Below are 25,920 nucleotides of genomic sequence, written 5' to 3' on the forward strand. Positions count from 1 at the left end.
ACCCCATCTGCCCTCTCAGGTGGATGCAAAAGAGCATATAACACTATTTTGAAGAGCAAGGGAGCTAACCCTGGTGTAAAAACAGAAAATGCTGGAAAAACTCAGCAGGTCTAACAGCATCTGTGGAGAGAGAAACAGTTAACGTTGAGTCCAATATGGCTCTTCTTTGGAACTCACATGTTACACATGTTGGGTGTGCAAAGCATTTAACTCTCCTTTATAAATTAAAAATTGGCACTGGTTATTTATTATTTGTGTAAATACAAAATGCATTAATAGGATCAAACTTCAAAAACATCGATGAAGACTTGCAGGTGCAACCAAAGTGTAGAATAAAATCTCTCTGGAAATATTTCAAAGTCCCACATTAGCTTTTTTTCCCCCAAATACTTTTTTTTAAAAAACAAGACATTTAACAGTGTTTGCTAGTAGATAGACTTTCAATCCCAGTTACTAGCTTTGTTTAAAGTCTGAGGCCAGGCATTGCAATATACAACTCTTTGCTCCACTAAAATCAGTGTTGTTTCTGAGGTATTAGTGGAGCAGCAGCAGATGTAGGTTAAAATTTAACAGATATTTATTTTATAGACAATATGACAGACAATGTCTGAATTCCTGTTACATTCTCAAAACACAAAGTACTCTAAATGAACTTGCATTTTCCATTTGCGAGCAGTCTTGATCTAAATTCACAGCCGAAACCTCCATATTATCTGCTTCAGCCATGAATATTTTTTCTGTTGAAATCAATATTTAATGTCGGTACACTGCATTTAAATATGGGTGACTACATTCTGTTAATTGCTGTGCTTCTGAGTTGCCGCTGCTGACAACTAATTTCCATCACCTAATGCTCAGTTTTGCTTTCAAAAGCACAACAACTACATTGTGACAGAGCTACAGGGTGTTTGTAAAGCCCTTGTACAACATTAAATGTTAATAACATTGGCCGTAGACATGATGCAAGCAAATTCTAAATGTCATGTGAAAGCTTAACTCATGAAGTTTAACATTGTTAATGCATCTTCATGTTATTTCAGAGAAAATGTTTTCAACGAGTTGAAAAAGTGGATTGGACGATGTACCACAAAAGATGGTGGCTGTGTTGAATCCTTGAAATTTGACCGTATTGTGTTAAAACTCAATGAATCATGTTTTCATATGCCACTGTACAGTTTGCTTCTATCACATGTTGCATAAGGACTTTATAAACACCCTCCATTGTAACAGTAATGTGAAATATGACAAGAAAGTAATAGCTACTTAATAGCCAAGATTTTCAATATGTTCTATATATGACACAATTAAATTATTCAAATCATTTTGCACTGCCTTCATTTTGTAACCAAACTATAAAATAAAAGCAGGAGCGCCTCTTGCCCTCTGGTTACAGGTCTGTCAATTCTGATTACAGGTCTGTCAGTTCTGATTGTCGCAATGACACAGTCATGTGCTCAGTCCTAATTCTGCAGCTGGTGGAAGGTTAACCACATTCCCCGATGGGCATTCACCTGTGACTTTCCCTTTTCACAAGCCTGCCTTGTCTTTGGATCGCTCGACACTGAGTAACTGCGCGGTAATGGACAATCCAGAGATAGCAATGCTGCACAATGGAGTCTCTTCACAGAATATTTAGCTTCCACTGCACATTCTTATTGAGTTTAGGAGGGACAAAAATTTCATCTGGGGAAAAAAAAAGAAATCAGACATTAGTAATGGATCTGTGATAGATATGTCACCAACAGAATCTTTCTTGACAGGTTACTCTAGATTAAAATCCCCCAAGTCGATATTTAGTCAATATTTAGTTTTAAAAAAAATTTATTTCAGCCAGCTGGAGTAAACAAGTGTAACTTTATTTCTATTCATTTTTTTCCAATCAGTTCACTATTGTGAAGGTTGACACCTCAGAGAAACAGCTAAACTTCATAGGGGTAAAGACATTGCTGTTAACTGTGAGAAGCTCAGATTATATCATTTCAACACTGCACATTAATTTAATCTTATGAGGGCAGGTTTCACTCGCTTCTCTAACCAGCTCCTTCACTAGTGTCAGCATTTACAGCTTAAATAAAATTAACCCACCACTTCAAGAAATACAGAATAATATGGATTTTCAAATAAAGCCATAATTCTTCCAAAATGCTCTGATGTTCAGACTGATACTCATAACAAATCACTCTTATCTATTAATTTCTAATTGTAATGCTTTATCCAAGTAACTACATCTTTTATATTCTAAATGCTACTGAGTTTTCTGTTGAGTGCATAATCTAGGCTGATGCTCCCAATGCAGCACTGGGGAAGTGTTGCACTGTCACAGGTGCTATCTTTTGTATAAGACACTAAATCGAGGCCCCGCCTGTCCTCTAAGACAATCCTTATAGATTCCACAGCACTATCTTGAAGAAGAGCAGGGGAGTTCTCCCTGCTGTAATAAAAACAGAAAGTTCTGAAATACTCAACAGCCTAGCAGCATCTGTGGAGAGAGAAAAACAGTTAATATTTTGATTCAAATATGACTTCTTCAGAGTTGATGTTCTGTTCAGTTCAATTCTGAAGAAGCCATGTTTTACTCAAAATGTTAACTCTATTTCTCCCTCCACCGTTGCTGCCAGACAGTTGAGTTGCTCCAGAACTTTCTGTTTTTATTTCAGGTTTCTAGATTAGAGTGCTAATGTTTATTTCTCAACCAACACCGAAAACAGATGATACAGTCATTATCACATTGCTGTTTGTGGGAGCTTGCTGTGCGCAAACTAGCTGCAGCACTTCCTGCATTGCAACAGTGACTACACTTCAAAAGCATTTTACTGGATATAAAGTTTTTAAGATTGTGAAAAGTGTAGTATAAATCCAAGTCTTTCTTTGAATTGCTCTCCAGAGTAAAATAGTTGCACTGCAAGGCCTAGTTTTAAATAAAGTCACCACCTTCTAAAAGAGGTTACAGTACATGTATGTGAACAACTGTGTATAAAGCAAAAACAGAAAATGCAGGAAAAACTCAGCAGGTCTAACTGCATCTGTGGAGAGAAAGACAGAGTTAACGTTTCGAGTCCGTATGACTCTTCTTCAGAGCTAAAGAGAAGTAAAAATGTGATTAAATTTATACTGTTTAAGGGGGGTGGAGCAGGTGGAGCTGGATGGAAGGCCAGCAATAGGTGGGGGCAAAGGAGAGATTGTCAGAGATATAATGGACAAAAGGTGTTAATGACAGTGGTACTGGCTAAAGGAGGTGCTGATGGTGTCATTAAGATCAGAAAGCAGAATGTGATAATAGCAGGACAAGGGTAGGCACTCTGGAAAGAACAACATGAACAAGTGACAGATGGCCCTAGTGGGGGTTGTGGGGCGGGGGTGGGGGGGGTGGAAGCGGTGGGGAACGGGATGGTGGTAGACGTTTAGAGTTATACAGACTCGAAACATTAACTCTGTCTTTCCACAGACTCTGTCAGACCTGCTGAGTTTTTCCAGCATTTTCTGTTTTTGTTTCTGATTTCCAGCATCTGCAGTATTTTGCTTTTATCTAAACTGTGTACGGAGCTTTGATCCAAGGTTTTGTTCTAAGCCCACTGAATGGTATTCCACACACGGACCTTGCTGAGGTATTCCCCCATTTTTTGGTTGTTGGAAGGAAGTAGTGATGCTATTCGCAGTCGAGTCAGGACCAAGAACCTACAACAAGCAGAACAAAAAATGACATTTTCATATGACAATCCCTATTTTCCACCCCCCCCAATTTAAATCAGCCTTTAAATATACTGAAAATCCTAAACAGCATACCCGATACAATAAAAGGATTTTAAAAATTCTTGCATGCATTATTTCTTTTTCATTCATTTTAGACAAGAGTTGACACGTTTCATTCCAACAGATGGAAGCCATTCAGCCCCTCGACCCGAGCCTATTCTGCCATTTAATTAAACGATGGCTGATCTCTATCCTGGTCTCTGCCACTCACACACCAGCTGGTGGGATTTGTGCAAGGGGTAGGCGGTGGCATAGTGGTATTGTCACTCGACTAGTATTCCAGAGACCAAGGGTAATGCTCTGGGGTCCCGGGTTCGAATCCCACCGGCAGACGGTGAAATTTGAATTCAATAAAAAATTTAGAATTTAAAAAATCTGATAATGACCAATCACTAATGCCCTTTAGGGATGGAAATCTGCCATCCTTACCTGGCCTGTGACCCCTGCCACATAGCAATGTGGTTGACTCTTAAATGCTCCCTGAATGGGCAATAAATGCTGGCCTTAACATCTGCGTTTAACTTCTCTTCCTCCTCCTGGCGTGACAAGCCAGATGCAACCAAATAGTTTAGTTAGGATTTTTAATGACAAAATGTGAGATAAAAGGGTTGGGATCTTAATGATTACAAATGCAAAGAGAAAATCAAAATCTGCAAGTATATGGGATTATGAGTTGATTGATTGTGGTGTTTAAGATAATTGAAGGATTTGATAGGGTAGATAGAGAGAAACTATTTCTTCTGGTTGGGGGAGTACAGAAGGGGACATAAACTTAAAATTAGAGCCAGGATGTTCAGGGCTGATGTCAGGAAGCACTTCTTCACACAAAAGGAGTGGAAATCTGGAACTTTCTCTCCCCAAAAAGATGTGTGGGTGGGTGGGTCAATTAAAAATGTCAAAACTGAGATTGATGGATTTTTTTATAAGCAAGTTAAGGATTAGGAAGCCAAGGTGAATGGATGGAATTAAGATACAGATCAACCACCGTCTAACTGAATGGTGTAACAGGCTCATGGGGTTGAATCCTCCTCCTGTTCCTATGTCCCTACACATGAAATAGATAAATGTGGCTAAGATTCTGCACTTCAATTTTCCCTGTACAAAAAATATACCCCTCTGCTTGTGGGTTTTGATGCTGGGATTGGCACTGTTATCAATTCAGTGCAAACTGCTTAGATTAACCATCTCCCTCTGTATAATGAGGAAATCTAATGGTGCCACATCACTAGACTGCTACCTGCCCCTTGAATCTGACCACATCTCAAATCAGATGGTCTTCTTGCATTGTACAATGTCTTTCTGGAGACAAATCTGCCTTAAAATAACGGTGCTCGGAAAGGAATCAGTTAAATTCATTTGCAGTAAAACCCTTGCATGTCTTATTTAAAATTAAAATTCACCACAAGCTATTCATCCTCTCAATTAGGACAGCCACCATTGCCATGTATTGGAGGCTGGTACATGATATTTCATCCCTAAACCTTAAATGTTCAGCACCACTGATGAGCAATGGGTGAGGGAGGCGGTTAGAAGTCCAGTGATCTCCTGGCCCAGTTTCAGTTGCCTAAGGGGGTCAGAGATGAATTTCCCAGTCTATATGTATTGTGATACATGAGGAGTCACAACAGAACAAGCTGAATGGACCAGAGGTTCTTTTCCTGTCTGCTGCTGTTCATAACAGATTGAGTTTCTCAATGTGCAAACTCAAATACGCAAGTGAATAGGGGTAGGATAAATAGCGGTTATGCTACTAGCAATCCTAAAGCCCAGGCTAATACTCCAAAGACATGAGTTCAAATCCCACCACGGCAGCTGGGAAACAAATTAACTTAAATAAATAAATGTGTAATTGAAAAGCTAGCATCAATAATGGTGACACTGACACTAACAGGTTGTTGTAGAAACCCATGTCTTTTAGGGAAGGAAATCTGCCACCTTTATCCAGTCTGGCCTACATGTGACTGCAGACCCACAGCAATGTGGTTGACCCTTAACCGTCCTCTGAAATTGCTTAGCAAGCCAGTTGTCTCAAGGGCAATTAGGGATGGACAATAAATGCTGGCCTTGAATTTTAAAAAATGCAAAATAGTTGTAATTAAGTGTACTTATATAAAAATGCCTACTGAAAATATTTACTGGCCCAACAGAAACAGGCAGGAGATCCCAGGTGTAGCACAGACCTCAATTTTCCCATCACTACCATTGCAAAACACTGCTGTGAGATTTATGGTAAATGAGGAGACTGGATTGTAAATTGAATGTAATTAGCAGAGGTCATTTCAAGTTGGACAAGATTACCCAAATTGGGGGAAAAAAAACATTAGCTATGTTATTTACTAATAACATTACTACTTCACTTACTGGACAGGCAGCTGCCTTCTTAAGATCAGCCTGCCAGATATCAGGGATGGATTTCTCCACTACCCGCAGGGCGTCCTCCAGTGACTGCTGCAGCTCCGAAGCCAGAATATCATATCCAAAAAGGACCAAAACTTTCAGCAATCTGTGCACTTCATCTGGAGATGGAGAGAACCGTAAATACAGTGATTTCAAAAAATTAGTTATTTTCAGGAATTATATGCCCAATGAAGCTATCATTTGCAAGAAAGCGAGAAGACAGAAAGCATGAAAATGGGACACACAGCAAACCAGTTATGCATCAAAAATGCTAACATTGCTAAAACTAATATTAAATACAAATGTATGTTTAAAATAGGTACAGAACAAAATGCAGAGAGAAAAAAAAGCAGATAATGAACAACAGGTGTCGGCTGTAGTTCAGTGGGTAGCACACCCGCCTCTTGAATCAGGAGGTTCTGGGTTCAAGCCCCACTGCAGACACCTGAACACAGAATTCAAGCTGACATTCCCAGTGCAGTGCTGAGGGAGTACTGCACTGTCGGAGGTGTCATTTATTGGATGAAACATTGAACTGAGGTCCCGCCTGCTCTCTCAGCTGGATGTATAATTAGACCAGTAGAGTTCTCCTTAGCATTTTTACCAATATTTATCCCTCAGCCACCATCACTAAAAAAAAGCACAAATGATTTGGTAAATGATTGCATTGCTTGCTGTGTGTAAATTGGCTCCATGCTGCCTAAATTACAACATTAATTACAATATAAAAGTATATCATTGGATGTTGTGTGCTTTGGGACATCCTGATGTTGTGAATGGTGCTATATAAATGCAACCCCCCCCACCCCCGGACATTTTGTACATACAGTAAAGCTCGTGTATCCTGCACTCTACTAACCAGAATTCTCTAGTGACCGCACTTTGAGAGCTCGATTTTTTTCAAAGGTCGGTCACTTTCAGTGTTCAGATAATATATTCTTTAAAAAAAATACTAATAATAATAACAACAGTAGAATGCAAATCTGCAGAGGTTGTTCTGAGGTTTTACATTGAAATTATTAAATTATTGGGTCAGTTTTGATACTGTGCCTGAACAAAGATATATTGCACCTTGTCTTCTATCCAGAGTAATATAAATCCCTGTTAATTGGCATCTTTGATTAATCAGCACCAGCCATTCCCCGAGCATGCTGGATAATAAAGATTTTACTTTACCAACTAAAAAGGCCAAGGTCATAATTAAACTTCAACAACAAACTGAAAGAAGGAACCAATTATTTTACCTTTTTAAAGAAAAAAAGAGAATTCAAAGCAACGCCAATAACCAGAGCGACACACCTCCCCTTAAGAAGGATTCTAAGTAACTCAATCCAAATGCATTTCAAACATCCACCACGATCAAAGGCCAGATGAGAATGTGCTGATTAAATTCCAACAGTTCACTGCCAATCTCCCACTAAAAACATTATTCCAGAGGAAATAAGTGCCATCTCTTAACAGGAGTGGTCTGCAGTATATAAATATACAGGTCAAATATCCTTCATCTGAAACCCTTGGGGCTAATTGCATTTCAGTATTTGAATATTTTTGGTTTTCAGATCTACCATACACATGGGAGACGTAGGCCGACATACATTACAATAGGCTAAGCCCAGGCTAGCTGCAGTCTACAAATACTTGGCTGTTTCTCCATATGCCAACTCTCTCACACACTACTTCTTACCTGTTAACGCTTATTACACCTGCAATATAATAATGCATTGCTTTACTAACAAATTAACTGCATAGCCATTCAAAAAAAGTTTGGTTTTTGGATGTGTTCAGTTTTTGGATTTATGGATAAAGAATATTTGACCTGTAATATACTGATCAAATTTCTTCCTCAGGATTAGTTTAGGAGATGCAAAGGAATCCATCTTATGATGAATTCCTTTGCATCTCTGAAGAAGGGTCATACAGATGCGAAACGTAAACTTTGTTTTTCTCTCTCCACAGATGCTGTCAGACCTGCTGAGTTTTTCCAGCATTTTCTGTTTTTGTTTCAGATTTCCAGCATCCGCAGTATTTTGCTTTCATCTTATGATGATACTAATAACAGTGGACTCCTGCTGTGCTGAGATCATCTCACAAATTATAAGTGTTTTAAGCTCACAGAAAACTTACTTTTTTGATTGCTTATCATTTTGATGACAAGGATTAGCCCCTGGAGCATCAAGAAGCTGAGGAAATAAAATCCTATGACCACACACTTAATCTCAGCAAGAGAAATCCAGCGTTCTTATGTTTACATGAAAAAAATGATAAAAGTGGGACTAGGAATACCGGTCAATTTGTCCACGGTGCATATAATTTCTCTTAACGCTTCCAACAGGGCCACGTCCTCCAACGGACTTCCCTCCTTCAAGCTGTGTCTCTTCCGCTCCGCCTTTCGACGGTTCTTTGAACTTCGCCTGTGAAATTCACACGCACAAACTCGTCATACCCTGGCTCATAGACTCCCACTGTTGCTCCTGCATTAATACAGGCTTTCAGTGGCACGAACCAAAAAAAGCTTTTGTACCAATGGCAAACATCCTCTTCAGCCGCTGCTTAAAGAGTAGTGCCCTTGCCTCAGAGACACAAGGCTGTGCTGCAGGTTCACGTCCCAGTCCAGAGACCCAAGCACAAAAATCTAGGCTGGCAATCCTAAGGGAGTGCTGACCAGTCAGAGGTGCCATCTTGCAGATGAGATGCTAAACCAAGGTGCCCTCTTAGGTGGATATAGAAGATCTCCTGGCACTATTTAGAAAAAGAGCAAGGGAATTATTCCCACTGGGCTGGCCAATATTTATCCTTCAACCAATATCCTAAAAAAGTAAATTATCTGGCCATTGCTGCTTGAGACCCCTTGTTGTATGCAAATTGGTTGCACTACTTCCCTGCATTACATGAAGATATTATAACTATGACTGCCCTTCAAAAGTAATTAATTGGCTGTAAATCACTTTGGGACATACTGAGGTTGTGAAAGGTGCTATACAAGTCTGTCCTTTTTGCATCATGCCCACTGATTTAACTATCTGGTTAGACCGCATGCTGGTGACTACAATGCCCTGGCTTGAATTCTAGGAATCTGCATAAACTAAATAATAATCATAACCAAAAATCTGAAGGTTTGTATTTTTACTAGCCTTTAAAAACTTCATTGTGACAATCTATAAATAATATACTTAGCAGAATGCAAAGCCCATGTAAGCCTTCACCGATATGCTACTACAACTTATCTTAAGTAGGAATCTGGTTTTATTTGTATTGGAAATCAATGCAAAAGTATTGCTAATCCACTATCATCATTTCACAGGTCAACAGGGCCCAACCTGGGGTACCAACTTCCAATATACACCATTTCACACACCGTTTCCAATATATACCATTTCTAATACACACCATTTCACACCATCACAATGTTCCAAATGCAAACAGAGATTTGAAATAACAACCTTTGATGAGAGACAGAAATAACTGAGAGAAGGAAAGGTAATCTATTATAAATGTAGGAAGCTGAACTGGACCAACCATATAAACAATGTGGCTACAAGAGCAGGTCAGAAGCTGGGAATTCTGCAGACAGTAACTCACCTCCTGACTCCCCAAAGTCTGTCCACCATCTACATGGTGCAAGTGAGGAGTGAGATGGAATATTCCCCACTTGCCTGGAAGAGTGCAGTTTCAACAACTCTCAGGAAACTCAACACCTTCCAGGACAAAGCAGCCCACTTGATTGGCACCCCTTCCACCACATAAATATTCATTCCCTTCACCACTGACTCACAGTAGCAGCAGTGTGTACCATCTACAAGATGCACTACAGAGATTCCCCAAGGCTCTTTCGACAGCACCTTCCAACCCCATGACCATCTAGAAGGACAAAGGCAGCAGATGCATGGGAACACCAACACCTGCAAGTTTCCTCCAAGCGATTCACCAACCTGACTTGGAAATATATTACCATCCTGATTTGGTGGGGTTGGGGGGGAGGGGTGGAGTCGCTGGGTCGAAATCCTGGAACTCCTTTCCTAATAGCACTGCGGGTGTTCCTATAGCACATGGACTGCAGCAGTTCAAGGGGGCAACATACCACCACCTTCTCAAGGGAAATTAGGGATGTGCAATAAATGTTGGCCTAGCCTACATACCATGAATGAATAAGAAAAAATATATTCTCTAGTTTAATTTTTAAAAATAAAGCACTCTGTACTGAAGCCACTTGCCAGTTTTCCCTTTAATCTTTGGAGTAATTTTTTCTCCAAAGATGACAGCCTTGGCTCAGTTAATAGCACTCTCATCTCTTAGTCAGAAGATTGTAAGCTCAAGTCCCACTTCAGAGACTGGCGCACAACATCTAGGCTGACATCCCGGTGCAGTACCGAAGAAATGCTGCACTGTCTGAGATACCATCTTTTAAATGAGACGTTAAACTGCGGTCCCGGCTCTCTCAGAGGGGTGTAAAAGATCACATTAACATAAGTTCAAAGAAGAGCATGGGAGTTCTACCGGTGTTTTGGCAAATATTTATTCCTCAACCGACACTACTAAAAACAGATTATCTGGACATTATCCCATTGTCGTTTGAGGGAGCTTGCCGTGCACACAATGGCTGCTGCATTGCCTACATTACAACAATGACTACACTTTAAATACACTTCATTGGCTGTAAAACACTTTGAGATGCCCTGAAGTTGTAAAAGGCACTTGATAAATGCAGGCCTTTACTTTTTAACCAGTATCTTGCTAAAATCCTGTCTTTCTTCTCTTACTGTGTTACTCTAATTGCACCATGAAGTATGTCACATCACTAGTCCGATGCTTAACCGACAATGAAAAAATGGAAATTTTGTCAGGTCTATTAATTTCAAACTTACGCTGAGATCCTGGAGTTACTGTGTGAGTATTTCGAGCTCATTCCGCTGGCTGACCGCAAACTGCTAGCTTCTGAGTAGAGATCTGAGTCTCGTCCATCAGCCACCTCCTCATCTAAAAGAGAACAATTAAGATATAGGAGTCACAAATTTCTAGCTCTTTTTAAATCAAAGTCACTGGAGCGCATTTGAAAGTAGCGCGATTAAGTGAGGGACTTTTTCCAGTTACCTAAAAATCCTTCCAGTTCTTTCTCTTTAATTTCACGAACAACTGCCAGCCGAGATTTATGACGTATAAATAAGGTTTTCTGAGTATCTAGGAATGACATATGGTTGCTATGAGCTGAAGAGAAAAAAAAAGTTTGATACAAAAAAGCTTAATATTTGTAATTATAATTTTCCCTTTTTCAGTAGATGCAGTTTTACAATATCACCTTGATTTATCAATTACTTGTAAAATATTGGTATACAAGCACTTCAGGGTCAACTCCTGACAGAGGTGGTACCACATCCATTTTGGATTCTGCACACCAATCAACTGCCATTGAGAAATGTTATTCAGGAAAGTTTCCATGAATCTGATATGGAAAGCACCCATTACTGCACTTCATTCATGATTGTGCTGCAAGTTTGTCTGTACAGCGCTTCGCAAAAGTAGAGAACACATCACCTACCTTCCAATATGGAAGGTTTCAGGTTAGTTTCCAAGATATCGGCCCTGTTGTACTTGTAGATCTAGGAAAATAAGAGAAATTTGTTTCATCAATTTTTTATTTGAGACAATATTTATCTCTTAATCAACATTGCTAAGCTGATATTAAAACAGAGAATGCTGGAAAAGCTCAGCAGGTCTGGCAGCATCTGTGGAGGGAGAAAAGAGTTCATGTTTTGAGTCTGTATGACTCTTCTTCAGGGCGGATTATCTGGCCATTATCACATTGCCTTTTGTGGGAGCTTGCTGAGGCATGCTTCTCTTATCACAACTGACTAAACTTTAAAACTATTTCACTGGCTGCAAAGTGCTTTGGGATGTCCTGAGGTTGTGAAAGGTGCTTTATAAATGTAAGTTTGTTCTTACATTCAATTCAGCAAATGCAAGCATTTACTGATGTACAAATCTATGATATGTGATGATCTCCTGGCAGTGACCACCAAGAATTTAAAAAAAAAATTCCTGTAAGTGTCTGTTTCACTCTCCAATTATTTCTTTACCTTTTAGTTTGCTGCTCTTTCTTTCTGACTTTCATATTCTCTCATTGCTTTCTCTGTACCACTTATTTCCTTTTCTACACTTTTCCCCCATTTGTTTGTTTCCAACTCACTCATATTCTTCCAGAGATTTGCTGAATTTGCACTGGTTGCAGTTTTAAAAAAATTTTTTTAATGGCATGGAGCCTCAGCAAGATACACCTGATCGGAGGCCAGCAGGCTGAGATTGATTAGGAGGTTCGATTATATGCTTGAGTGCGGGAAGCTGGGGTTGGGCTGGGTTAAGGTGGGAGACAGTGAGCTGGAAGAGAATTAGAAATAAAAACAGGAAATTCTGGAAATACTCAGCAGATCAAGCGGCATCTGTGGCGAGCAAAACAGAGATATTGTTTCAGGTCAATGATCTTTCGTCAGACCTGGCAGAGGTTCGAGATGAAAATGTCTTAAGCTGGTTCAGAGGCAGGGAAAGGTGGAGAGGGGAGGAAAGAACAAAAAGCAGTGTCTGTGATGTGGTGGAAGGCAGGAGGGATTAAATAAGAAAAGGGATGATGGTGCAAGGCAAATGGAGGCAGTAATGGGACAAGTAAAGAAATAAAAGTTTTTTATTATTATTCTTTCACAGGATGTGGGCATCGCTGGCTAGGCCAGCATTTATTGCCCATCCCTAATTGCCCGTGAGAAAGTGGTGACGAGCCACCTTCTTGAAGCGCTGCAGTCCATGTGGTGTAGGTACACCCACAGTGCTGTTAGTGGGGGTTCCAGGGTTGACCTAGAGAAGCTGTAAATGGCAACTGCAGCAGCAACTGTCCGAGAAAATAGGAGCAGTGGTTATAATCGGAAATTATTGAAATCAATGTTGATCCCAGGGAGTCATAAAGGGAATTAGACATTGGGAGGAAATCAATGCACAGTTATCCCAAAGACAGAGCATCAGCGCTAGAGATGTCCTGTATGACAGCCTGGATGGACTTTTTTTTGGTGTTGCAGTGCATGTGAAATCACAGCCTTGATCTGTATCCTGTGGCCCTTACACTAATCGCTTCACAGATGTGTTTTTAAATTAATGGACAGTCAAAGGTCACAACCGCAGGATAGAGTCAAGATAAACCATCTTTTAATCAGGCTACTGTGAAATGCAATAGAGATTAGGGTATTATGCAAACTTTTTGATGACAGATTAATGTAACAAATGCAAACATCCTGTAATTAAGGATTTCAATTAAACAGTTTTTGAGTGAATCGATGTATGTGTTGACACACGGATGGTAATATGTGCAGTTGTGTGTTCTGAAGGCAGTGATTTTAATGCGCTCATAATGGTATATCTAGTTCACTTCACTTGAGAGTCATAACTGTCTTGGTTAAACTTGCTGTCCCTGACTGCAATTCCAACTATAAAATACATGTAATATTAATTAACTGAGCCATCAGGATGTCAAATCACAAGATTTTGGACAAGTTCCTGGAGGATGGGGCGTGTCTCAGTACGATGGCGAGGCAAAATTAGAGCAGAGGTTTATTTATTAAAAAATGTTCAGACTTATTGTATAAACTAGTTTAACAATTTGAAATTATGCAAATCATATTTTTCACCATGATAAAGTAAAACTGAAAAAACAACGAAAAATATGGTAATTAAAAATGCATGAACCCCATGTATAAACCACCGTAAACAAAATGTTATTTAAAATCATTACCAGTCTTAATGATTCTTCCCAGGCTGCACCTTCTAAAAGTGACGTAATGGCTTCCTCATAATCCTGTTGTGAGAGATGTCAAATTCTCATATTAATAAGAACTAAATTTTTAAAAGAATCCATTGCAATAAGCATGCACATCAGTGAATACCTTACTGTCCTTTAGGCAAGAATGGTATGCAGTTAGCTAAATTCTGGAAAAGGATTATTTCCCAAATGCATAACACATTCAAATGAAAATTACTTATTTATTCAGGATGAAAGCATACTTTTCTGAAACAATCACGAGTTTAAAAAGGCATGGTTACCTTCACTGTCCAGCTTTCCTCATTCTTAGAGAAAGCATTCTCCACACAGTACTGGAGTTGAGTCAGGTCTGGACTATGCCCTGGGGAAACTAACCAAGGGCATTCCCTCAGGATCCAGATCCGGCCCAACCAATGCATGAAAATAAGCTTAAAATTACTGAAGGCTTGAGGATAGAGCCAGGAGGAATAGAGCATAGAGATAGGAGATGGCCATTCAGCCCATCATGCCTTTGCTGGCTCTTTTGTAGCTATCCAACTAATCCCATTTCCCTCACACTTTCTCCATATGCCTGCGAGTTTTTTCCCTTCAAGTATTTATCTGATACCCTTCTGAATGTTACTATTGTATCAGCTTCCACCATCCATTCAAACAGTGCATTTCAGATCACAAAACTCGCTGCATAAACTTTTTTCCCCCTCATCTTCCGTCTCATCTTTTGCCAATTATCGTAAATCTGCATAATTTGGTTACCAAACCAAACAGTTTGTCCTTATTTATTCTCTTGAAACACTTCATAATTTTGAACACCTCTGTCAAATCTCCCTTTAACTTTCTCTGCTTTAAGAAGAAAAACCCCAGTTTTTCTACTCTCACTATGTGACTGAAGTTTTTCATCTCTTGTACCATTCTGGTAAATTTCCTCTGCACCCTCTTTAAGGCCTCAAAACCTAAAAGTGTGGAGCCCAGAACTGACCACAATATTCTAACTGGGACCTAACAGATGTTTTTCTTAATTGTTTGATGGTATGTGAGCGTTGCCTTAATTTGTTGCCCATCCCTAATTGCCCTTGAACTGAGTAACTTACTAGGCCATTTCAGAGAACAGTTAAGAGTCAACCACATTGCTGTGGGTCTGGCGTGATATGTAGGCCAGACCAGGTAAGGATGGCAGATTTCCTTCCCTGAAGGACATTAGTGAACCCAATGGGTTTTTACAACAATTGATGATAGTTTCATGGTCACCATTACTGAGACTAGCTTTTAATTCTAAATTTGCTGTTAACTTAATTCAAATTGGATATGAACCCATGTCTCTGGATTCTAATCCAGTGACATTATCACCATGCCACCCCTTGTATTGTTGTATAACATGTTTAGCACAACTTCCTTAATTGCGGAGGTTGCTCAATGATATAAGTAAGTGTCATAAAGCTCTGTTTATTTTGGATGATGTTTAGGTGCGCTGGTCTGACCAATAGAACAACTCTCCCAACCCCCTTTCTGTTGAATTGGTATCACACACCATAGGGGAGACCCCAGAGCACTGCAAATTGTGACAACAGCAGTTCAGGTAGTCAGCCTCTAGATTGTCCTTCCCCTCTAGATTGTCCTTCCCCTACAGGGACACTATGATCTGTTCACAGCAGCATGGTCGAGATGGATAATTCAGCATGTAAAGAGGTCCAGGTGCAAACCAAAGTCCCACCACCCTGCGCTATCATATGTTCTGCACCACCAAAAAAGCAGGGAGGAAAATCCTCTCAAAATCTAATCAATATTCTGAAAACAGATTCACTAGCAATCTACATCTAGACTGCTCTTTGTTTCCCTTCCTAACATTATATCAACATGCACAGCAATCTGCTAACCCAGTCAGTTGTGTGTCAGTATCGCACACTATTCTATAATCTGATGTAAAAATACGGAAGTGACTGAGCTTCATCCTTATGCACTTTCAGAAGAACATGTCCTAGTTTCATAAACATCAAGCTGTTGTTCAACTGGGTGACACATGCTACATTGAAAAACCTACTTTGGTCTGGAATTTCTGCTTGTTTGCCCTGTTTTTCCCCTTCCCATCAGCTTAATAAGCCATAAATTCACCAAACAAGTGCAAAAGTAAATCACAGAAAACCAGCGCAAGTTACAAACATAGTAAATTGATTTTTTGCAATCTTTTGCGCTAGCTTAAAAAACATTGTGCTGGAAGCAGGCACCAACCACAAAACTGGCCACACTCCCGCAACGAGTTTCCATTAATTGTGGCCTTTTGAGGCCCTCCGAGGTAGCTCTACTAATGAAGCTGTTTCTTTTGGGCAGAACCAAACTAATAGGCACATTTTCAAAGCTTTTATAATGTTAAAAAATTTATTGAGAAACTGTACTGACAGCTGACTTTTCCTAAAGTAATTTTCTCTTTCTTAAAATTGGATACTCTTCTTGACACTAATTTAAAAAGCTTTTTGTGATAAACCCATTAATCAAACTTCACCAAGTTACCACTCTTAAATGAAAACAGAAAATGCTGGAAAAACTCAGCAGGTCTGGCAGCATCTGTGAAGAGAGACACAGAGTTAATTTTTCAAGTCTGTATTACTCTTCTTCAGAGCAGACCATTCTTAAATTTATCAAGCAATATTATTCAAAGCAATTCTTTTTAAAAATTATATTCCAAAACACTGCCCAATTGCACTGGTTCAAGGCAGATTTTGTATTCAGCGAGTGGAAATTTGAGAGAAAGAACGTTTCACAAAACTAGTGCAAGTTTGCAGCACTGTTTAGATAGATAATAGAGAAAAATGTAATTAAGAGTTAGACTTTGACTCAAACAGTAACCGGTTCAGTAAGTGTCTGTAAAAAGAGTCTGCCATTTCTGTAAGGCACAAAGCATACTATTATGCCAGTTGAAAGGGACGGCTCTAATACATACAAATTGCACACGCACGCACACAGCGTTTGCTGCTAACAGGGTGCATGCACAGTTGTACTCCGTGATGTCTTTGCCAGTGAAGGAACAGGCAGCAACCAGGAACAGAGAAGATTATGAAACAGTTAGTAAAGCCATTTTCTTATGAATTCTGAAAGATATTTTAAGCAAATACATAAGCTGTAAAAAAAAACACCAGGCAAGACCCGGACTCAGTTAAAAAAAAAACTCACATTGTGCCCAACGTTTGCCCCACGCCCCAAGCATTGTCAGCCCTGGTATTTAAACTAATCTTCAGCACCTTCCCTGCTCCTTAGATCAATGTGTCCAGTTTCATGAATTTGAAAATGCATCAATTTGTTACAGTCATGACTGGAGGCGCAGCTATTTACCCTAATTACCTTGGCTACATTTTGCCAGGGCTGTTGAGTTGGAAGATAACTCCTGCTCCGGCCATCTCCACAGAAGTTTTTTTGAAAGACGGGTTTTGCTAGCATTGCGACGTCATTTCTGCGCATGTGCAGGCGGGTATCGGCAGCCATCTTGTGCATCAATCTTGCGTTGGCAGGAGACACAGTGACCCACACACACACCTCCACAGTTCTCTGCCTCCATTTTTCAAAAGTTTAAATAACCTGCATTATACCTAATAAATTATAAAGCTCCTGCACATTATGCCAAACCCTTGGCTTTCTATATTTCTTTGGGAAATATTATCTAGTCAAAATGGTAGCTGTAGAACAATACTACATTTCAGGACCACTTGATAGGAGATTTAATAGTTAAGGTTCAGCAACTCCACAGTAACTCTACAGCAACATTACTTTGCTAGCAACTTCTGAAATCAAGGCCACCTTTTTGCCAAAGAAGCCCAAAGCAAGTTTACCTTAGCATACTGTTCCAGTACTAAGGCTGCTTCAGAATATCTCCGCTGCTCCATCAATCTCCCTGGAAAACAGCATAAACAGACATCTTACCTCACATGGCTAGTGATATTTTAATTTAAAAAAAATTACATTTGAGCTCATCAAGGTGAAAGTCATCAGTGCTGTTTGATAGACCATTGTCCCATGTTTTTATCATCATTTCTGAAATCTTGGTTAAGCTAGTCTCAGAGTATAAGTCCCTTAATGCAGTCTCAGAGCTGCACCAGTGTGACATTCACATTTTGCATTGCGCCCACCTGTAACAGGCGGGCAGGATTTCCTGGGCCTTCACCTGCACTGACATTACAGGGAAGTGGCTGACACTTAAAAATTTCACATAAAGGGTAGTTGAAATCTGGAACACTCTCCACACAAAGCTGTTGAGGCTGGTGGTGGAGAGAGGGCTGGGGGGGTCAATTGAAAAATTCAAATTGAAATTGATAATACCTTTCCCTAACAGGAACCTAAGGGTTATGGAACGGAGGTGGGTAAATGGAATTAAGACACAGATCAGCCCTGATCTAATTCAACGGCTAAACAAGTTTGGAAGCTGGAATTGCCTCCTTCTGTTCCTATGAAGCACTCTATATTCACTTCACATAAGGTGCAGAGAGTTCCATCCCATCAGTCCAATCCAGGTTCCAGAGACAAAGTAGGGTATTCAGACTCACTGCAATCTTTAAGACAAGCTTCAGAGTTATAGCAGTCCTCAACCACGACGTGTTCTTACCTGCGACAGTCCGTGCCATGCTAACGACTTTGTCCTCGGTGTAATGGAGTTGAGCAACCATACAGAAAGCCTGCTGCCAGCTGTTGCATAGCAGGAAAGCTCCCAATGCCTTTTCGCATTCCCCACATCGTGCAAAGATTAGCCCCGCCTGCTCATAGTACTGCTTTTCGCTGAGATACTCGCCATATGCGACACTGATGTCCTGCAATGAGAAGGCAACCAAAATTTGAGGCACTCTCTCCATTTTCATTAATCAAGTGTTACACAGCATTACAAAGAATATACAGCACAGAAATTGCCTGTTCACCCCAACTAGTCTGCACTGTTGTTTATGCTCTGCATAAATCTCCCATTCCATCACCTTAATCTCAGCCTTTCAGAATACTATTCTATCCCCTTTCCTTTCATGGACTCTAGTTTTCTGCTGATAGCATCCAAGCTACTCACGTCACCCACTCGCTGTGGTCGCGAGTTCCACATTCTAATTGCTCCCTGAGTAACATAATATGGCCTTATTTCCCTATTTGGTTTATTAGCAGCCATCTTCTGCTCATGGTCCCTAGCTTTGGATTCTCCCAGAGATGTGAAAGCATTCTCTCCCACATCTTGCCTGTCCAACCAATTCAAATTTTAAAGACCATCAGGTCTCCTCCAAATGTTCTCTTTTCTAAAGAAAATGCCTCAGCCTGGTCAATCGTTCTTCATAGCTGTAATCGCTCATGTCTTGTATCACGTTAAAGATTCCGTAGTGAGCTTTCACAGAAAGATCCCGAATATCACATGGTCCTCATTATAAACACATCAATGCGAAAAATTAATCGCCTATTCCCCATCCATAATTATTTACTTTTGCATCTCAGAATCACACTCTCACTGCTGTATACTGCTATATATTACTCAGAAAACCTTAATATAAGGTTAATCTAAATTTTGAAAAAATCATATTCCTCTTACAATTGGCTCCAACTTCTGTAACATTCTTGTCCTTGCTTCATTGTCAGGTTCTGACCGTTGCCTTCTAATTAATCCATTGCAGGATATTAAGCAACAGATTGTACACTACACAAGTCTGGTCAAACAAGTAGGCTTTAAAAGAGATTCCTAGAGATGGACAGGGAGGCGGTGGCGGTGATAGGGACAATAACTGGGGCCGAGGTGGCTGAAAGCATGGCTGCAAATGGCATGGTGGAAAAAAAGTGCAACGCACAAGAAACCAGAATCTGACAAACATAAAGGGTTGTAGAACTAGAAGAGGTTACAGAGAAAGAGGGAGAACCTTGAAGGGACTGGGAGCCAATGTAGGTCAGCAATGACAGGAGATGATGGATAAGTCGGAGAAGATATAGGCAGCAGGCTGATAGGCTACGGTGACGTCATGGAAGTGGAAGTTGGTGGTTTTTGTGGTAGAGAGATGTGGAAGCTCAGCTTAGGGTCGATCAGGTAGCCCAAGTTATGAATAGTTGCATTCAGTCTGGCTGGGAAAAAGGATGCAATTGGTCCCAAGGGCTGAAGGTGATGACTGCTCAGTGAACTTGGATTAGTTTGGCTCAGGTTTTGCTTCTTTGACAATTCCCTGAACTTCAATAACCCTTGATGATTGCTGTTAAGACACAAAATTTTCATCATACCTTGTATTCCTGGCTGTTTACTGGGAATAACTTCAAAGCTTCACTGTACATCTGTTGGTCTTTTACGAAGTTAAGAAGCTCAGTGAAATGCTGAGGACCTGGAAGAAAGCAACATCAGCCTAGTGGAGGCAATACTGTGCTGCGTTTGCACATCAGACCATACAAAAGCACTCAGAGGAGGAATAAAATGTGGGTTACGTCCTCAATGCAATTCCTGACTCATAAGACATCAAATAAAGGTGCTAATTGTGTTTCCATGGGGATGGAAGGAAAAGAAAACCAGCACTACTTTTAATTTTTACATGGCACTCAAGGGTAGCACCCCCCCCCAACACCATCACATGCAGCATGCAAGACTCAGCCATCTCAATCCCATTCATTAATCACCAAAGCACATACTGGATACAGAACTTTGCAATAAATGCTCAATGCAGACATTAAAATGGCTATTCCTGTTTTGCAGATGCCACTGATAGAGTGCACTCATAGCATCTGACACACAGATGGTATAAAGGACCCCACATGAAATAAGAAGTGCTGTGCGTTAAAAACATTAACATACAGATGAGTGATTATTCAGGCTATGAACTGATTTCAGTAGTCCATAGACAGTTATGAACTGCTTTTGTTTTACTCACAACTAAAACACTCTGCCTCCTCAGATACTGCCTCAGCCCTTCAAAACTGTTGTCAAAAAATCCAGCCTTGAACACTCTATCCTTGCAAACTACAACCCTATCTCCAACCTCCCTTTCACTTCTAACTTAATTTTCCAGAATTCACTAGATTCGGGGAAGGTCCCACTGGATTGGAAAACAGTGAATATAACTCATTTATTCAAAAAGGGAGACAGACAGCAAGCAGGAAACTACAGGTCAGTTAGCTTAACATCCGTCATAGGGAAAATATTAGAAGCTATTACTAAAGGCATTATAATAGGGCACTTAGATAAATTCAAGGTAATCAGGCAGAGTTAACATGGTTTTGTGAAAGGGAAATCATGTTTAACCAATTTATTGGAGTTTTTTTGAAGAAGTAACAGGTGCTGTGGATAAAGGGGAATTGTACTGTATTCAGGTTTTCAGAAGGCATTTGATAAGGTGCCTCATCAAAGGTTATTGTGGAAAATAAGAGCTCATGATGTAGGGAGCAACATATTGGCATGGATCGAAGATTGGTTAGCAAACAGGAAACAGAGTTGGCATAAATGGGTCATTTTCTGATGAAAGCAAAATACTGCAGATGCTGGAAATCTGAAATAAAAACAAAATGCTGGACAAACTCAGCAGGTCTGGCAGCATCTGTGGGGAGAGAAACAGAGTTAACATTTTGAGTCCGTATGATTCAGAGCAGAGTCATTTCCTGGTTGGCCGGATGTGACGAGTGGTGTGCCATTGCTGGGGCCTCAATTTCTTACAATTTATATAAATGACTTGGATGAAGGGACCGATGGTGTGGTTGCTAAATTTGCTGATGACACAAAGATAGGTAGGAAAGTAAGTTGTAAAGAAGACATAAGAAGGCGACAAAAGGACATTGATAGGTTCGGTGAGTGGGCAAAGATCTGGCAATTGAAGTATAATGTGGAAAATGTGAAATTGTTCATTTTGGCAGGAAGAATAAAAGCATATTATCTGCAAAGGACAGGGCCCTGTGTGTGAAGCAGCCTGTTCTTTGCAGATAGATGGAGCATATCCACACATTGCACCTTTTTCAACTAAACAAAAGCTTGGGGGACAGCCATTCCCTTGTTCATTTCCTATGGCAATGCCTTGCCCAATCAGACTCAACCTGCCTATTTGAATTTGAACAAAAGCTCAGGAGTTAACTGTCCCTTGCTGCACTTGCCATGGCAATGCCCCTACCAATCAGAGTCAACTTGCCAACCAATCAGCACTCTCTTCTCATGCAGTATAATTGTTGTTCCCTTTACTGTTGGTAATCTTGCAATCTGTCCTGATGAGTGCAGGACAAAAAGCTTATACAACATGTATCTTTTTCTCACCAATACTCAAGTTCTGCGCTACCAAATAAACTATTTTAATACAACTTGTTGTTACGTTACAGGTTCCCATTATTCCAAACAATACAAACTATGTTAACTAGCCTGATAATGATTCATAGTATTGGTAACTTGCAGCAGAATTAGTTCATGTGGAATTCATTAAACTAATTATAAAAGTTTAATGAAAACAAGTTTCAATTATCAAGACTGATCTTGTGTAAGTCAAGCCCACATAGATTCTCATTTAAAAAAAATCTGATCTGTAGAACAAGGTTCAAAAGAATTTCCTTGCAATATCACATGGTCACATGTCAATAAAAAGTTTTCCAAGTCAATACTCCCCTTCACCTCTACACATGTACAAACACGTACACAGGATGTTATACAGAGTGATAAATTCCCTGTAAATAAATCAGCACACCCAGCCTTTGAACACTTTAATTTCTCAATCGAGTTGCCTAAATGCGAAAACCCAATGTATTTGCCGTTCTGAAGTTGCACCTACCACATTTACTGAGGTGGCTGAGAGCTTTTTTGTATCGCTTCAAATATTTATCTATGGTGTATCGCTGGTAATTGGTCTCCATTTTCTTCAAGCTGTTCAAAAATGGTAGATATTCCTTAGGATCCTGAAACAAAAGAATAACATTCAAGTGCCCATCAACCAAAGCATGCTCAAGATCAGCTTCAGAGCCTCATTTTATTTGATATCAATGGGAACATAGGAACAAGGGTAGACCATTTAGCCCTTCGAACCTTTAGTGTGGACCTTCTTCAAACAGTCTTCAGCCTTTCTAATTTAACATTTTGATTGGTTTTGCTGTCCTGCCCATTTTGTTCACTGTTGCCCTACAGAGCTTAGCAAAACCTGTCCTAAAACAAAATTAAGTTTTGAAAAAAGCAAGAAAGCATGCCAACCTTTTGCGATTTCTCTGCCACCATCATCACTAGATCAAAGTCATACGTGCCCACTGCATAGTCGTATAGTTCATTAACATCCACCAGGAAGAGGAGGTATTTCAATGCCTCCTCGGCACTGACTGCCTCAGGATCAGATGGAGGATCCGCTGCAATATGTAATAACAAGTGATAGTAAGAAATGAAGGAGAGAGCAGCACTCATTTTAAGTTACATGCGAATCCCCTGTGGCTTTTCTCATGGTTAGTTAAGAGATGGTATGGTTGCATAGAATCAGAGAATTTTATAGCACAGGGGACCATTCGACCCATCATGCTTGTGCTCGCTGTATTTGTTACAAGAGGCAGAGAGGGGCCATTTTCTCTGCCCAATTTAAAAAGAGTTCTAGCCACCCTACTTTAGAAATATCAGTGCCATCAATATACAATAATGACTGAAGAATCCAATAGGGAATTCAGGAGAAATTGCTTCACCCAAAAAATGGAATTCTTCTTTCACGTGTAGTTCTGGTGAATAGTATGGATGTCTTTAAGTGGAAGCTGGACAGGCACATGAGGGAGAAAGGTATAGAAGGATATACTTATAGACTTAGATGAAGTAGGGTGCTTGTGAGGAGCATAAACACCAGCATGACCAGTTGGGTTGAATAGCTGTTTCTGTGCTGTAAATTCTATATCATTCTGTGAAGGAAGTAAACATAGCTAGTGTTGATGTTAATCTGTTAAAAACTCAGCGATATATTGTATATGTTCTACTGAAATGGGAGGAAATGGTACAGTAACGGTTCACAGGTTACAGCATCACACTTCTGGAATAGGCAAGAAGAGCAAAATTCTAATTATTTCTGGAAGATAACAGAGCCATGCTACAGAGATAGATAAATAATTGGTTTATTGAAAGATTGTGGTGGCAGGTGCCAAATAGTAATGACGATACAAATAAAAGTAATTATAATTCATAACATAGCTATAGACTATTAATATAAAAATAAATTATAAAATAATAAAAGGATTGCACAAGCATGCAAATATGTAAAATGCAGGTCTCCCTTTATTTACAGGATATAAATGAAAGGTCTACTGAATTCTGCATTTGTAATAAAGTCCATAGATATGAAGATGACAGACATTTAGGAGCATAGCAACAGTAGGTGGCCAGTCAATGGGATCTGCATCTGAAACCCTTCTGTTATTGATTTCAATGGACTGGCCCCTTCTTGCGTAATGATATTACCAACTCTCAGAGTTGCATCAGGAAAGCAGTGGGATACAACCGAATTTTTGCCTGAACACTTAAATGTTACCTCTCAGCTCATGGACTTTTTGAAGAGCAGTTTCAAGTTCTGGAGTACGTTTCCGCACGTGGCAGGTCAGGATCGACAAACTGTATCTGTGGAAAATAACAAGTAAGTGAAGGACATTTTGCAAGGAATAATTTACAGTTTTGAGTTTAGATAAATATATATTTTTTTAAAAATCAGAAATGGTTACGATGGAACGGTCATTCTAAAGTATTATAATTTTTGAAGATTCAAAAGGAAGACAAGAATCTTGGTGTGTTCCACAAGGATTTGAATGTTGGTTTGCTATTGTTCACAAGTTACTGATTTAAAGTATTGAATGGCCTTGCAATCGCACTGAGGGCCTATGGGCAAAGGGCAATAGGGATAAAACAACATACAGCTGATTCTTTGGCCCCCTGTTCCTTTTAGATACTTTGTTGGGTCAGCAGAGTCACAGAATTCATCCCATTTTCAGCAAATACAACCATTACTGTTAGTGTCAGCAGTGGCTCAGTGCGAAGCACTCTTGCTGAGGAGTCAGTAGGTTGTGGATTCAAGTATCACTCCAGACTTGAGGACAAAATCCAGGCTGACAGCCCCAGTGCAGAACTGAGGGAGTGCCACACTGTTCGCATTGCCACCTCTTGGATAAAATGTTAAACCAAGCTCCTCTCTGCTCTCTCAGGTGAAAGTAAAAGGTCCCATCCAATGTTTCAAAGAAGAGCAGGAGACTCCTCCCTCATGTCCTAGGCTAAAATTTACCCCTCAACGAACAATAATAAATAACTGATTAAATGGTCATTGTTACATTGTGGGAGCTTGCTGTGTACAAATTGGCTGCTGCATTTCCTACGTTACAACAGTTCATTGGTTGCAAAGAGCTTTGGCCATCATGGATCATGTAAGGTGCTACATAATGCAAATCTTTCTTACTTGTGAGGGTTGATTCTCTCCATAGTAGTTCGCAGTGCATCACAGACTGTGTTCACTTTAGTCCCAATCTCAGGTGCTGAAGTTGATGAGCTGGGGAGATGTGGGTACATTGTTTTTGTGACATCTTCCTCTCTGGAAAAGAAGAGAGGAACAAAACGGTATCATTGGTTTTAAGGATGCTCTGTCTTTAATTCAGATTTTTAAAAAAATATGCAGTAAGAAATTGGTTTTCCCCAAATAACCTTCTGATGGAAACAAACGCCTAAATGATGCGCTTGAGGACTAAGCAAACCGGATCCTCACATGTCATCAGGGCAGGCCTGGAAGTTCTTCTGACACCCCAGGATGCAGTGTGTCTGCGACAAAGAGGAGGAAATGCAAAGCAGCCCACTTGATTAGCACCCCATCCGCCACCTTAAATATACACTCCCTTCCCCCACCGACACACAGTGGCAGCAGTGTGTACCATCTAGGAGATGCATTGTGGCAACTCACCAAAGATCCTTCGACAATGCCTTTCAAACCTGCAACTTCTACCACTTAGAAGGAGGAGGTCAGCAGATGTATGGGAAGACCATCACCTGCAAGTTCCCCTCCAAGCCATACCCATCCTGACTTGGAAATATATCG

General features: G+C 40.1%; 1 protein-coding gene and 1 long non-coding RNA gene across 2 annotated transcripts in view; one reads left to right on the plus strand and one right to left on the minus strand.

Moving 5' to 3' along the window:
- Positions 1-228: 228 nt before the first annotated feature.
- The window catches only part of elp1 (elongator acetyltransferase complex subunit 1), a 78,249-nt gene continuing 52,557 nt past the window's right edge, over positions 229-25,920 (minus strand). The window contains exons 23-37 of the mRNA XM_078529508.1: positions 25,291-25,422; positions 24,379-24,464; positions 23,076-23,224; positions 22,663-22,786; positions 20,153-20,250; positions 18,525-18,726; positions 17,755-17,816; positions 13,913-13,975; positions 11,681-11,741; positions 11,236-11,349; positions 11,010-11,121; positions 8,431-8,558; positions 6,112-6,266; positions 3,597-3,675; positions 229-1,683 (exon numbers count right to left, since the gene is read on the minus strand). Coding sequence (XP_078385634.1) covers positions 1,622-1,683; positions 3,597-3,675; positions 6,112-6,266; positions 8,431-8,558; positions 11,010-11,121; positions 11,236-11,349; positions 11,681-11,741; positions 13,913-13,975; positions 17,755-17,816; positions 18,525-18,726; positions 20,153-20,250; positions 22,663-22,786; positions 23,076-23,224; positions 24,379-24,464; positions 25,291-25,422 — 1,627 coding nt within the window. The 3' untranslated portion in view covers positions 229-1,621. The remainder of the gene's footprint in view (positions 1,684-3,596; positions 3,676-6,111; positions 6,267-8,430; positions 8,559-11,009; positions 11,122-11,235; positions 11,350-11,680; positions 11,742-13,912; positions 13,976-17,754; positions 17,817-18,524; positions 18,727-20,152; positions 20,251-22,662; positions 22,787-23,075; positions 23,225-24,378; positions 24,465-25,290; positions 25,423-25,920) is intronic.
- LOC144667915 (uncharacterized) overlaps positions 24,136-25,920 on the plus strand; it is a 31,903-nt gene continuing 30,118 nt past the window's right edge. The window contains exon 1 of the long non-coding RNA XR_013573398.1: positions 24,136-24,480. This is a non-coding gene — a long non-coding RNA (uncharacterized LOC144667915). The remainder of the gene's footprint in view (positions 24,481-25,920) is intronic.

The sequence above is a fragment of the Cetorhinus maximus genome, chromosome 2 (genome assembly GCF_964194155.1).
Source record: "Cetorhinus maximus chromosome 2, sCetMax3.hap1.1, whole genome shotgun sequence".
Classification (NCBI taxonomy): domain Eukaryota; kingdom Metazoa; phylum Chordata; class Chondrichthyes; order Lamniformes; family Cetorhinidae; genus Cetorhinus; species Cetorhinus maximus.